The sequence below is a fragment of the Phyllostomus discolor genome, chromosome 10, assembly GCF_004126475.2.
Source record: "Phyllostomus discolor isolate MPI-MPIP mPhyDis1 chromosome 10, mPhyDis1.pri.v3, whole genome shotgun sequence".
Taxonomy (NCBI): domain Eukaryota; kingdom Metazoa; phylum Chordata; class Mammalia; order Chiroptera; family Phyllostomidae; genus Phyllostomus; species Phyllostomus discolor.
In genome coordinates this window covers 61,809,188-61,824,772 of record NC_040912.2, presented here as the reverse complement: position 1 = coordinate 61,824,772, position 15,585 = coordinate 61,809,188, and the positions used below count along the sequence as shown (strand labels likewise).

The 15,585-nt window shown below is 34.0% G+C and overlaps 1 protein-coding gene across 4 annotated transcripts in view; it reads right to left on the bottom strand.

Moving 5' to 3' along the window:
* MDFIC (MyoD family inhibitor domain containing) overlaps window positions 1-15,585 on the bottom strand; it is a 132,848-nt gene that overhangs the window by 25,525 nt on the left and 91,738 nt on the right. For 3 of the 4 annotated variants that reach the window (XM_036010825.1, XM_036010824.1, XM_028526126.2), the window contains one exon: window positions 241-2,924. The exons of the other annotated variant lie outside the window; for it this stretch is intronic. In XM_036010825.1, coding sequence (XP_035866718.1) covers window positions 2,677-2,924 — 248 coding nt within the window. In that variant the 3' untranslated portion in view covers window positions 241-2,676. Of the gene's footprint in view, window positions 1-240; window positions 2,925-15,585 lie in introns of those variants that run through there. 4 annotated transcript variants of the gene reach the window in all.

Sequence of the window (15,585 nt, the reverse complement as noted above, 5' to 3'; positions counted from 1 at the left end):
GACATATTATGAACATTGAAAAAATATTTTGTTTTGAAATCATATGTCAACTGTAATTTGCAATATAAACTAGTCTGAATCCTTCAACTTTATTATGGGTGTTGACTCATGTGATTTCTATAAGGAGCCTACAAAAAAACTTCAAAAATGGAAGTAACAAGATAAAAGCCTCGGGTTTTAAAATTATAGTTGAATTTGTTCAAATATCAATGACATAGCACATATCTAGAAAATATTCTGAAGCACAAGAGAGAGGTCATTTTTATTATTTCAAAATAATATATTCAGGATAATACAGGTTGAGATTTAAAATATTTAAGATTAAGTTTCCATATTTAAAAAGAGACCAAATCTATAACTGTAAACTATAACACTTAGTCAAGATGGCCATATAATTGAACAAAACATTTTACATACAAAGTGCTAAAATATATTGTAACTATTTTCACATTTGCCTACTTTAATTTTAAAAAATAACACAAGGTTTTTTATGGAATGACTGCACAGTAGACAACAGAGGAAAAGTACTATGGGTACAAATATGAAAGTAAGAATTCCATTAGTGTTCTCTCTTACAGAGAAATATTATTTAAAAGTGCTAATATTTTTATTATGAATAGTAGCAGAATATATTTAAATATTAGACAAACCATTTAGTTGAAAATTTTTTCAGGATAAAAAGTGAAATAGTTTAACAAGTTCAGGTCCATTAAAAGGCTTTATATGTCAATACACAGATGACAGTTTTACTTCCTAATATATACGCCTAAGGTAATGCTGGGTATAGGTAAATACTCAGATTCTGGTTAGTAAGAAATAGTACAGAGATGTTCTTATATTTGATGTAACAACTGAAACACATGCTTTAGACAAGGAAGAGAAAGACAGATGATGACTAGAATTCTATTTAAACCAGAACATTTAAAGTTGTGTGTATGTATGTGTGTAAACAGAGGATTCAAGAATTTGCTAACTTTGTTTTTAAGCCCTCAAAGTAAAGATATAAGTAGAAACTAGGTTTCCTCTTAAAGAAGAAAACATAGCTGGTATTGTCATACTTTAGATTTAAAACCTCTCTTAAAAGGTTAGGTTTGCTAAAAACTTCCTAAAAAAATACATTTGTTTTTATAAGTAATTTTATTTTCAGCCAGAAAAATTGAAAATAACTATTAATCTAAAGTATACTTTCAACATTTCCACAAGACATTACATTAAATGAAACCAAACTACAACTCTGGGAAGATCAAACTCAGGAGAGAGCATAGCGTGAAAATTTCCTCCTCCTTTTATCTGTGCAACACAAAGTCTCTATCTCAATAACTGTATAGTTACTTGTATAACTGACTTATTTTTGTACATTTAAGATTTTATAACATATCATATTAGTTCAATTTATCATAAAATTGCAACACTGAAATTTGGTCACAGTAGTGGATGTCGAGACTCCCATTGTTTGCAATGACTTGTATTAAAGATTAACTGTGTTATGTACAGAACATAACTTTGCTTCAGACACAAACCAAAACAAACATATAACCTCCCCTTAAAAAACAATACACACAGCTCTCAAATAAAAAAGAAAACTTTTGAATAAAACAAAATCAAAATATTGGCATTGTAACATTAAAAATCTCCTAATTTAAATTTAATTTGTCAAAACTATTTCACATTCTTTATAAAATATAGCTTGTTTAATAAGGCCTTATGTTTTTATCCAAAACTTTATTATAACTTTTAAGTTATGTGTAAAAATGCATATTCTAGTTAAATTTTATAGTTTTTTTAAAGCTAGAGTCCTACAACTATAAATACATAAAGAAAACACATACTTAAGGCACTTTTCTTTAGCTTCATTTTCCCTTAAGGACACACATAGTTCAGGCTATTCACTTAAAACTTTGTTCTAAATCTAAATAATCATTCAAGCAGCAGATGAATCAAGAGGCTTCCTCAAATGTCACATTCTGCTTGAAGCCTTCTGAATATTCCATAGATATTAGCTGTTCTTTTCTGTTTATTCCCATAGCTTTTTGAGTCTCTCTCTCATAATCCTTACTTTGGTATGCCTTGTGGTTCATTTTTTACAGGTCTCTCTCCTCTGCTAAAATGTATCCTCTTGTGGTTGAAAACTGAATGACATCCACCTCTGCATCTCAGCAAGAGATGATATACCCTAGGCACTCAATGTCTGTTGAACAAATGGAGAAAGTGGAAAACAGAGCATGCAGATAAACACTGGGTGTCCAAATATTGTTTGGATTTGTTTCCCAAAGTTTAAAGTAAAAATGTTTACCGTTAATCATTAATAGATACACATAAAAAAAAAAGTCTGGTTTAAGTACCCACTGAGAAATAATGCATTTGGAGAGAGACATTTCTGCAAATGATTAAAAGAAACAGAAATATGTATGAAAAGGGGGAGATATTTAGCTTTTTTTTGGTCAAAATGTCTCTTAGTCATTGTTTTCTATTAAGAAGTTTACAAGTAGTTAAAATTTTACATATTAAACCATGTAGATTTGGTTAGAGGAAAAAAATGCTTTTAGAGATTACTTTAAATGCATTAACAGAGCAAATACTTGGTTGTTTGCTTCATAAGAATCTTACCATGTGCTTTTCTTCTTAACAATTTTTTTAAAACACTCTCCAGTTTTAACACAAACAAAAGATAAATATTCATGAAGGAAAACAAATTCCACAGCATTCCATACAGATTTCCAAACAGTCTGACGATTCGCAACAGGCATCCATGATGCCACAATCCATGTCACAAGGGCAGTTACAATCATCTCCCATTTCATCTCCACAGCAACAGCAGCAGGCTTCTGAGGTGCAGATACCACATGAAGCTTGTCCCAGGACAATATTGCAGAGGGTCAGGAATTCACAGAACAAGCAGGCCAGGATACAGTGGACACAGCAATCTTCATTTTCCATCAGGAGGAGACCACATAGTGAGAAAAAGAAACATAAAATATATACATCATCAATAAACTGAATAATGAGTTGATCAAAATAAAGTAATCCAGAACCCAATGACACACAGTCGTAGAAGTCTTTTGGAAGCTGGAAGCTCAAAACCAAAAAACAAAAACCCAAAACACCTTCAATTCCAGATGAGGGATATTTATAAGTAGATACTCCATCTGAAAAAAAAATGATTGCAATTGTGTATACATGTATATGAGCATGTGAGTTAGATTATTACTCTCACACATTATTCCTTGGTCCTAGGTTCCACTTTCTCTAAATCCATCTTCCCTATATCCTATTGCTTTCTGTAACATAAGCTAAAATGATTCCATGATATTAAACCCCTTCAAAATAAAAATTTCCTTCAACTGCTCTAGTAACCTACTCCAAAACTGGGAGAGAAAAAAATGACATATTTAGTGTGTTACTGAATAATTGAATCAATAATTAATTGGAATTTATTAACCTGAGATCAGCATGTTCTACTTGTCAATAAAACTGACTCAATTACATGGTCTCAAATATTTTTAGTTTCATAAGAATTAAAGAAAAACCCAGACACTCTGGTTGGGTACAGCTATTGTTTCTGGAATCCATGATTTTCTGCCTATTACTAACAAAAGGATTTGTACTGAAATAAATGTGAATGACACAGTAAGACTGATTTTCCATTACCTGTGTGGCAAAGTACTTTATATTTTTATTATGTCCTGAAAAATCTCTAATAATCCCTTTCTAAATAATGTTTACCAAGCTTCATGAACTGATACAAAAAGGTGAGGAATCAAATAGATCACAATCTAACATTCTTTCCTTTAGAACACTGATTTTCAACCCTTTTCCTCTCATGGCATATGTAAACTAATTAATGAAATTCTGTGACACATCAAAAAATATATCTTTTTGGTCTGACAAAAAAGTGTATAGTTTTGATTCATTCACATTGAATAGCTGTTTTTGTGTTCGTTGTTGTTTTTTTTTTTTTTTTTAATTTGACAATCTAAAGGAAAAGAGGTCAGTACTACTGACTAACTAGTTAGGTATTGTATGTTTTAAAAATTCTTGTGGCAGCCCTGGCTGGTGTAGCTCAGTGGATTGAGCAGAGGCTGTGAACCAAGGCATCACAGGTTCGATTCCCAGTCAGGGCACATGCCTGGGTTGTGGGCCAGATCCCCAGTGGGTGCCACATGAGAGGCAACCACACATTGATGTTTCTCTCTCTCTTTCTCCCTCCCTTCTAGTCTCTAAAAATAAATAAATAAATAAAATATTTTTAAAAATTCTGTGGCATACCAGTTGAAAATTGCTGCCTTAGAATTTTGTGGCAAATAAGAGGATCAGATGAAGGAATCTATTTATAAAGGAATTTAACACATGATATAAAATAATTTAAGAACAATGTTGTAAGGCATTTGTCCAATTTCAGAAATATTTGTGAATTTTTACCAGGGCAATTTCTGGGTTTCTTTTCTGTTTGTTTGTTTTGGTAGTTTATACGTGCAAGCTTCAATGAGGGGATTCTGCTTACAACAACAGCAACAATACAGAACAATCACCATCCCCTTGCACAGTCATATACCCTGTGTTTCTGTAGTAGCTTTAAAACTGTGCCTATGATGAGTTTCAGTAAATTGTGTGATCATCCTATAATAAGTTCCTCAACTGCTTGGATATGCCTGTTTCTTTGTAGTTTCTAACTTCATACAGAGTCTCTAACTGTGCAAAAGTGGGAAATATGGAAACACAAGGTGATATTCTAAATGCCACATTGCAAAAAGGAGGGAAGGTCAAAAAAGAACTCATAAAGGGAACTCTGGAACTGTTTGTAGAATTAAAGGCTAAAGAACACACCAATCTTATACTTCATTCTTCTCGGTGCCAAGCCTACTCTCATATGCAATAATCTATGGAACAATTGGAAAAATACCATAGAGTTGTAAGAGTCTGCAGGTTTCTTTCCATATTCCCCTCATGTTTTAGTAGTTGCCAATCATATCAGGAGAATGCTGAAAGCAACCATATGAATCCACATTCACAACCTTGGGAAGTCCAGGTTTCTAGAATGTGTCTGTGGTTTATCTCTTTTCTACATTTTAAATAATTTTTTATCCTAATACCTGTTATATATATTTTTGTATATTTGAGCTTTTAAAGATTATATTACCATTATTTCAAAATATTCAACATGTTTATGTTATAAACAGCTAGCTTTATCATCATTATTATTGTTATTATTATTATGAAAATAGTGTTTAACTTGTAGCAAGCTAGTTCTAGTCAATATACTTCAATCAAATACTCATATTAACTAATTCTAACAACACTGTTGACCCTACCCTTCTTTTCCTCTGTTGGATCATTGTATTTCAAGACCCCAGGTAGTGTTGCTCAATGGATTGAGTGCCTGCCTGTGAACCAAAGGGTCAGTGGTTCAGTTCCCAGCCAGGACACATGTCTGGGGAGGGTCCCCAGCTGGGGGAGTACGAGAAGCAACAACACATTGATGTTTCTCTCCCTCTCTTTCTCCCTTCCTTCCCTTCTCTCTAAAAATACATAAATCTTTAAAAAAGACAAAAAAAAAAAAAAGACTGGATAGGGGGATCAAAAAACTCACTTGAAAATGAATAACATTTAAATGAATCATTTTAAAACCCTTAGAATAGCCCTGGCTGGTGTGCCTCAGTGGGTTGAGTGCCAGCCTGTGAACCAAAGGGTCACCTGTTCGATTCCCAGTCAGGGCACATGCCTGGGTTGTGGGCCAGGTCCCCAGTAGGGGGACTGCCAGAGGCAAACACACATTGATGTTTCTCTCCCTTTCTCCTTCCCTTCTCTATAAAAATAAACAAATAAAATATTTTTAAAAAGATAAGAAAACCTAAGAATACTTATTGAGCATTATGGTATTTTGCCATATACAGTGTGCACTGTTTTGCCCAAAGTTTTGAGGGAAAAATAAGGATGCACATTATACATGGGTAGTACCAATTCTGTATCTATATAAATGTTTTTAATTCTTTTATTTATGCTTTGCGTTAAAAGTGTAACTCTAGAAAGCAATAATGATATCCATATGCAAAATAATACTCTGGAATATGATAATCGTTTTGTTTCTAAATATAAATAAATAATTGAGTTGAAAAACTGAAACAAAATTTTTTTTCTTGCAAGTCTGAGCCAAAAATGTAGGTGTGCATTATACATGGCAAAATATAGTAAATTCTTTATGCACTTATCACAAAATATATCATACTTAGAACTATATGTATGGATGGATTAATTTCATTTTATTTTGTTTTTTTGGTTAAAATCTAAATATCATATTAATATTTTTCTTTTTGAATTTTTGAATTTATTCATTTTTTTATTTACCAGTTTTTCCCCCATAACATCTTCCACCTTCACCCATTCTCCTCACCTTCCACAATCACCTCACCGTTGTCCATGCCTTGAGTTTTTTCTTTTTTGCTCGATCCTTCTACCTCTCCCAAATCCACTCTCCCAGACCTGTCAGCCTGCTCTCTATCTATGAGTCTGCCTCTATTTTGCTTGTTAGTTTAGTTTGTTCAGTAGAGTCCACATATGAGTGAAATCTTATGATATTTGTCTTTCTCTAACTGGCTTATGTCACTTAGCATAATGTTCTCCAAATCCATCCACGTTGTCACAAAGGGTAAAATTTTCTTCCTTTTTATGCCTAAGTAGTAGTCCATTGTGCAACTGTACCATAGCTATTTTATCCATTCATTTACCAATGGACACTAGGGCTGCTTCCAAATCTTGACTACTGTAAATAACATTACAATGAACGTAGGGTCACATGTATTATTTTGAAACACTTTTGGGTTTCTTCGGATATATTCCCAGAAGTGGAATCTCTGGGTAAGGCAGTCCCATTTTTAATTTTTTGATAGAACTCCATACAGCTTTCCACAGTGACTGCACCAATTTGCAGTCCTACCAACAATGCATGAGGAGTCCCCTTGCTCCACATCCTTGCCAATATTTGTTGTTTGTTGATTTATTGATGATAGCCATCCTGATAAATGTTATCTCATTGTGGTTTTAATTTGCATTTCTCTGATAAGTGACCTTGAGCAACTTTTCATATGTCTATTGACCATCTGTATGTCTCTTTGGAGAAATGTCTATTCAAGTCCTTTGCCTATTTTTAATTGATTTTGGGGGGTTTTTGGTGTTGAATTTTAAAAGTTATTTATAAATTTTGGATATTAACTCCTTATCCAATGTACTGGCAAATATGTTCTCCCATTAAGTGGACTGCTTTTTCATTTTGTTGATGGTTTATTTTGTTGTGCAAATACTTTTTAGTTGATGTAGTCCCATTTCTTATTTTGTTTTTTTTTTTTTATTTTTCTTGACTGAAGAGATATATCAGAAAAAGAGTTGCTACAAGGAATATTGAGACTTTACTGCCTATGTTTTCTTCTAGGATTTTTATGGTTTTAATCTAACATTTAATCTTTAAATCATTTTTAGTTTATTCTTTTGTGTGACATAAGATTTTCAATTACAGTTTCCACTCAATATTATTTTGTATTAGTTTTAGATGTAGAGCATGTGGTTAGAGAATCATATGCTTTACTAAGGATTCCATCCAATATCTATATTGTACCCACCTGGCAACATATATAGTTATTAAAATATTATTGACATGTTCCCTATGCTGCACTTTACATCCTCGTGACTATTTGTGTCAGTATTTTGTTTTTTTTTTAAGATTTTATTTATTTATTTTTAGAGAGGGAAGGGAGGGAGAAAGAGAGAGAGAAACATCAATGTGCGGTTGCTGGGGGCCGTGGCCTGCAACCCAGGCATTTGCCCTGACTGGGAATCAAACCTGCGAGGCTTTGGTTTGCAGCCCATGCTCAAACCACTGAACTATGCCAGCCAGGGCTTGTATCAGTATTTCTTAATGCCTTCACCTTTTTAAACAACCCCCAAACTCTGGCAACCAAGAGTTTGTACTCTGTATTCATGAATGTGTTTCAGTTTTCTTTTTTTCTTTATATTGTTCCTTAGCTCTCACATATAAGTAAAATCATATGGTAGTTGTCTTTGATATAACTAACTTAGCATAATACCCTCAAGGTTGCTAATTAACTTAGCATAATGCTCAAGGTTGCAAATGGTAAGATTCCATTTTTATGGCTGTATAGTATTTTGTTGAAGGAGTATTTTATTTATATACATATCTATCTATATATACATAGATAGATATATATATCTTTATCTATATATCACTTCTTTCTTATCCAGTCATCTACTAATGGGCACTTGGGTTCCTTCTCTATCTTGGCTGTTGTAAATAATGCTGCAATGAACATAAGGGTACACATATTCTTTCAAATTAGATTTTGGGTTTTTGTGGGTGTATACCCAGAAGTGGAATCACTGGGTCATTAAGGCATTCAATTTTTAATTATTTGAGGAACCTCCATACTGTTTTCCATAGTAGCTGCACCAATATTCATTCCTGGCAGTAGTGCATGAGGGTTTCCTTTTCTCCATGACCTTGCTAACACTTGTTTGTTGATTTATTGATGATAGATAGCCATTCTGACAAGTGGGAGGTAACATCTCATAGTGGTTTTGATTAGCATTGCTCTAATAGTTATGTGGAACATCTTTTCATGTCTGTTGGCCATGTGTACAATACAAATTTTCATTAAAATTTATATACATTTTAAAAAGTTGTGATCAAAACCAAACAATTAAATGGTTAGATATAGATAGTTAGAAAATGTGGTTAATTGGGCATTGCTTACATTTTAAAAATATTTACAAAATGGATCCATTTTAAAGGGGAAAGAATGGTCATCTTATCCAGCCTTTGGGATGAGGGCTATAATATCTTCAAAGCCTCCTTTGGTCCCTTCCTAAGTATATTTTCCTGTTCTGAGTTATAATCACTGTTATGAATGTTGAATAATTTTTCCTCTTGCTTTTCACTGTTTACCATGGTGAATATTGTAGAGAATCAGGAATTCACAGAACAAAGCAGGGCAGGATACAGTAGACACAACAATCTTAATTTTCAATTGAAAAGAGAGCACATGATGGGAAAAAATGGAATACAATCATATATAAACATCCATACATAATCAACCAGAAAGTAAAGTAAACCATATAAAGAGCATTTTTATTCAACATGTGTTTCAAACTTATGCTTGTTGACTCATATAAGTATAGTTCATCTATTTTGCAGGTGTATTATATTCCTTTCATTTATTGCACTATAATTTATTTATCCATCATACTACTTACAAATATTTTGTTCATTTCCAATGTCATTTAGTATTCCAAATGTGACTATTTGAAATATTTTGTGTAAGTCTGGTAGAGCACAAGTTAAATAATTAGCAGAAGAATGGTTGGGTCACAGGATGTGCATATGTGCATATCTTATCAGGTAATTCTAAATTTGTTTCCAAAATGATTTCTCCAAAATTTACTCCACCAATCAAGTGTGAAAATGCTTATTATTTCATATACTCACCAATCTTTGAAACCGTCATACTTTCATATATGCCAATTAGTTGAGTGTGAAAAGGTGCCATTCCTACATGAAGATGGGTAGGAATGACATTCCAAACTAAACAACTCATTGCTACTCAGGATATATTTATTTGACAATTAAAATCTCTTCTAGATCATGGACAATAATGACACTTTTCATTTGGACATCACAAGCCCTATGCCAAGAATAAACTTTCTTCACACTCATACAGTTAGCCAAAAAGATCTACTAGATAATTTAAGTCTATTAAAACGTCATTGTATTTTTAGTAAACAAAGGAAGTGAAAACAAAAATTTCTTAGCTCTAAATAGATCAAACACTCTTTTTCTAGCCTGTCTTTAATAACACATGATTTCTATAATTAATGGGTATGAGTGGTGGTTTTACATAAAAGGGAAGCTTAGCATTAATGAAAAGAAGTATTTATTTGCTGTTGTCAGAATTAGGACAGGCGTCATCTTAGGGCAGTGTTGTTTTTATCACTCTTTCATTTTTAGAAACACTATGTATTTAAGAAACTTGTTTTGTACTAAATTCTCTGCACTTTTTATAAATATTAATTCATTCACTTCCTATAACATTCCTAAGGAGCAGTTCTGATATTATCTCCATTTTACCAATACAGAGACAGTCACAGAAAATTTAGGAAATTGACACAAGTTATAGAAGCAATAAAGTAGCAGAGCCAGGGTCAGAGGCCACACATAGACCATGCTCTAATACAGCACACTATGTGTTTTACCACTTTAGGGATGGTCACTTCAAACTGTTGCTTCATCTTACTGGAGGGAAAATTAGCTATAAATACAAAAATTCCTGCTGATTTGTCTTGAGGATTTTTGGCCTAAAGTCAACTCCCTTTTCCTTTGTAAAGATAATTTAGAATTTTAGCCCTGGCTGGTGTAGCTTAGTGGATTGAGCGCGGGCTGCGAACCAAAGTGTCACAGGTTCGATTCCCAGTCAGGGTACATGCCTGGGTTGCAGGCCATAACCCCCAGCAACCGCACATTGATGTTTCTCTCTCTCTCTCTCTATCTCCCTCCCTTCCCTCTCTAAAAATAAATAAATAAAAACTAAAAAAAAGATAATTTAGAATTTCAGTTTTAATGAAGAGTTTATAGTAAATGTTAACCTTCAACAAGTAAAAACAAAGTTGATGAACTGCTGCTAGTCAATTGTTGAAATATAACAAAAAGATGGTGGCTCAGTCAAAGGAAAAAAACTCTGTGAATTTAGAATACAAAAAATTAAAGTCTAGAGTTACATGAACAAGAACAATGTAGAGATTACGTAGGAATTCTAGTGGTAAAACTAGAATGGTAAAATGACAGAAGTCTCAAAAGAATAAGCTCTTTATGTAAACGTTAAAACTTATTTCAAGAATTTATATGGAACCATAAAGGACTCCAAATAGTTTCAGCTATTTTGAGAAAGAAGAACAAAGTAGAATGGATCACAATACCTGATATCAAACTATACTACAAGTCCACTGTAATCAAAACAGCATGGTACTGACATAAGAACAGACACATAGGTCAATGGAAAGAATAGAGAGTCCAGAAATAAACCAAGGCTCTACTGTCAATTAATATTGACCAAAGCGAGCAGAAGCATAAATGGAGTAAAAATAACCTCTTTAACAAATGGTGTTGGGAGATTGGACAGCTCTATGCAAAAGAAAGAAAGAAAGAAGAAGAAAGAAAGAAAGAAGGAAAGACTAGGTAGAGAGAGAGAGAGAGAGAGGAGATGAGAGTGAGAGAGAGGAGAGAGAGGAGGTAGAGGAGAGAGGAGAGAGAGAGAAAGAAGAGAGAAAGAGAGAAAGAAAGAAAGAAAGAAATGACCACCAACTTACACCATATACAAAATAAACTCAAGATGGATAAAAAACATTAAATATAAGTCATGACACTATAAAAGTCCTAGAAGGGAACACCGGATGGAAAATCTCAGATATTCCACATAGCACTATTTTCACCTAACATGTCCTTAGAGCAAGGGCTATAAAGAAAAAATAAACAAGTGAGACTACATCAAATTAAAAAGCTTCTGGGTGGCTTAAGAAAGTATCAGCAAAATGAAAAGGGAACCAAGTCTATGGGGAAAACATTTTTGCCAAAGATATCTCAGACTAGGGTTTGATGTCTAAAATATATAAAGAACTCACATGACCCCACAGCAGGAAGACAAAAAAAAACCAATTAAAAAATGGGCAAAGGACCTGAATAGACACTTCTCCAAAGAGGACCTACAGAAGGCCCATGGTCATATGAAAGGGTGCTCAGCATCATTAGCCATCAGAGAGATACAAATTAAAGCCACAATGAGATACTACCTCATACCAGTCAGAATGACCATCATAAACAAATCAACAACAAGGTTGGAGAGGTTGTGGAGAAAAGGGGACCCTAGTACACTGTTGGTGGGAATGTAGACTAGTACAGCCACTATGGAAAACAATATGGGATTTCCTCAGAAAACTAAAATGGAACTGCCTTTTGACCCAGCAATTCCACTGCTGGGATTATATACTAAGAACACTGAAACACCAATTCAGGAAAACCTGTGCACCTCAATGATCATAACAGCACAATAAACAATAGCCAACTGCTGGAAACAGCCTAAGTATCTATCAGTAAAAGAGTGGAGCAAAAAATTGTGGTACATTTACACAATGGAATACTACACAGCAGAAAGAAAGAAGGAATGCCTATCCTTTGATTCAGCATGGATGAAACTGGAGAGTATTATGCTACATGAAATGAGCCAGTGTGAAGGACAAATACCCTTTGACTTCACCTATAAGTGGAACCTAATCAACAAACAAACAAGCAAGTAAAATATAACCAGAGACATGGAAATAAAGAACAAATTGACAGTGACCTCTGGGTTGGGAGAGGGGGAGGGTCAAGTCAAAGAACATGTATAAAAGATTCGTGGACAAGGACAACAGTAGGGGGAGTATTGAATGTGGGAGAGGATGGTGGGCAGGGTAGAGGAGAGCAATGGGAAAACAATGGGGACAACTGTAATTGAACAATAATAAAAAGATTAAAAACAAATAAAAAATTAACAAAATAAACATCTCTAGACATAGGTCCGATTTAATTTACTAGAAAAGCACTTTGGACTACTCTGAAAAACCAAGTCTCTTAAGAAAAAGCCACAAACCAACATGCATTTTAGAGATTAAAGTGATATTAAGCAAGGTACATTTAAACAGACATCTACCAGAAAGTGGAGAAATACCTATATATATATAACAACCAAACACATAAACAACAACAAAAGAATCCATAATACTATCAAATCAATTTAACAATCTGATTTTATCCCTTGCCAGAAACATTTTTCTTTTTGATTGTGTTCTAGAAATAGTAGTTTGTGACTTGGGGTAATAAAAAGGTTAAAATAAACTAAGAAAAATTAATTGTTAATTGTTACCACTATCACTCCCATCATCCTCAGCAGAATCAAGAATCATAAAGACCCTGGATGGTGTGGTTCAATGGATTAAGTGCCAGTCCACAAACCAAAGTGTTGCTGGTTCAATTCCCATCCAGGGCACATGCCTGGGTTGTGGGCTGGGTCCCCAGCAGGGGGTGTGCAAGAGGTAATTAAACACTGATATTTCTCTCCCTCTTTCTCCCTCCCTCACCCTCTCTAAAATAAATAAAATAAAATAAGTCATAAAAAGCATTAAATATTGGTTTTATTTGAAGCACAGACAGGATTATAAGAATTATCAAAGTAAGAATTATCAAAGTAAAAGGAGAAACAAACAAACAAAAAAGATGAATCCTCCTCATCTATGTAGTTTACCATCAGGAACAATTCTTTTCATACTGTTCATGAGGTTTTCAGTTTTTATGGTTTTATTCAGTCATAGTTGCAGATTTTGTCCAAGTATTAAGCTTTGACAAGTCAACTAAGGTTTTGGGAAGGGTTTCCATCCCAAACTGGGCCTAGCAAGAACTGCACAATGCAGTGTATTACTGAAAAGAGAAAACAGCACAAGACTGACTACTATAAATTTAGGAAAACAAAGGAAACTACCAGTAGCCAAGTAGTTAAAATCATGACAGGAAGTCTTCAGCAGAGCATTTGATTAAAAAAATAAAAATTTATGAATTACTGCAGGCATAAACTGAATCAAAACTTTGTCTTATGAAAGATCATCAGTGTTAAACCCATGTAGCTGGTATCTCTGGAAATTGGCTAGCTTCCCAGTACCATGAAAACAACAACTGAAACTTACTAAAACATCAACTCAGAGGATGGTAAAATATTTGTGACTGATCCAAGGGACTTGTTGTGTTTAAAATGATTCATTTTTATAAGAAAATGTTAGTTTAATGATGAAATTATCCCCAATTAATTTACTCAATCATATGTTGCCAAAAATACTAGCAAAATGTGAGGAAAACAGTTTTAATAGAAGGATCCCTAAAGAGTCATCAGAAAACTATCTGCACAGTAAACTCAGCTCTATTCTAAGAAAGTTTCTATTTCGTTAGTTTCCTTCTTTTAAGATGTGGTATGATTTGCTCTGAATTTCTTTGAACAAAGACACCAAACAGTGGAGTACATGGAAGTTAAAGACCAGTGGTTTCTGAGAATAACCTACAGCCTCTTTTTGAGCAAATGCAGAACAGATTTCATGTGTCTTATCTTGACTAATCTCAAATAATGTTTCCTATGACTTAAAATGCTTGAAAATACTTTCTTAATCAGGTCCCTATCACATAAACTATATACTGAGAAACAGGTACAAAATATACCAAAAAACAACTGCAGATGAGAACATGAGCCGTCAGTTATGTGCAATTAGTAATTTAGGAAACTGCATTGAGAACAAACCTGACTCTGTAGCTCTACAACCAAAGCTACAGATAACCCATAAGTTGTTTCCATGTCTTGTTGCTAAGGCTCACATCTGTCTGATAGGGGTACTCACTGTGCAGAGGAAGTCCAACTGGCTGGGTCATTCCTACTCCCAGATATTGCTTTACTGTTATTTCTCAACACAAAGAAAGCATGCTAGAGGTAGGTTTTGGTGGTCCTGAATCCCAGCCAGAATGCCTAAGTTAGTGTATGGCCTCTGTGAAAAGCCATCTGTGCAGGACAAGACACAGACATCTCCAGGCAGTTCAGTTCCTCAAGTGTTCATGGGGGCAAGAAATATTTACTAATAAAGCACAGTAGCTCAGCTCTAAGTAGTTCTGTGTCTCTAAGTCAGAGGACTCACAGTATCTGGCCTACAGCATAGAATGACTGGCCGCCTGCATAAATTGAAAGTATGCCTCCTATACAGAAGAGCCCTCTGGCACATTGCTGTCCCCATGAGGTCATGGGTCTTAGCCAGAACAAAATTAACATTTTCATGTTGAAGAAACTGAGTTAGGTCAGGAGTAAAATAAAGAGAACGATGTTTTACATTGCAAAACAAGGATGACCACACTTGGGAAGCAACAATAATCTTTATAATTTTTCATTCAACAAACTTAAAAGAACCTTGGGAAAAAATAGCACCATTTTCTAATACCTAATGAAAGAACTCCTCAGTAAATTTCCTATCACCTGTCCCAATTCTGGAATTCATCCTCCTCCTATGGAAGATACATTTGTATTTTATTTTTTACTGTTATTTTTAAACATATTTGGATAGCTTTTATTTTTATTTTTTCATTTTTTGCTTATTTTTGAATGCTTTTTTATTTCTACATCATTTAGTGAATTAATTAAGCCTGACTTAAAAAAAAATATTTTCCACTGTTGGTGGGACTGCAGACTGGTAGACTGGTATAACCACTATGGAAAAAAGTATCAAATTTTTCTCAGAAAACTAAAAATGGATCTGCCTTTTGACCCAGCAATTCCACTGCTAGGATTACACCCTAAGAACCCTGAAATACCAATCCAAAAAAGAACCTATGCACTCCGATGTTCATAGCAGCACAGTTTACAATAGCCAAGTGCTGGAAGCAACCCAAGTACCAATCAGTAAACGAATGGATCAAAAAACAATGGTACATTTACACGATGGAATTCTATGCAGCAGAAAGAAAGAAGGGGC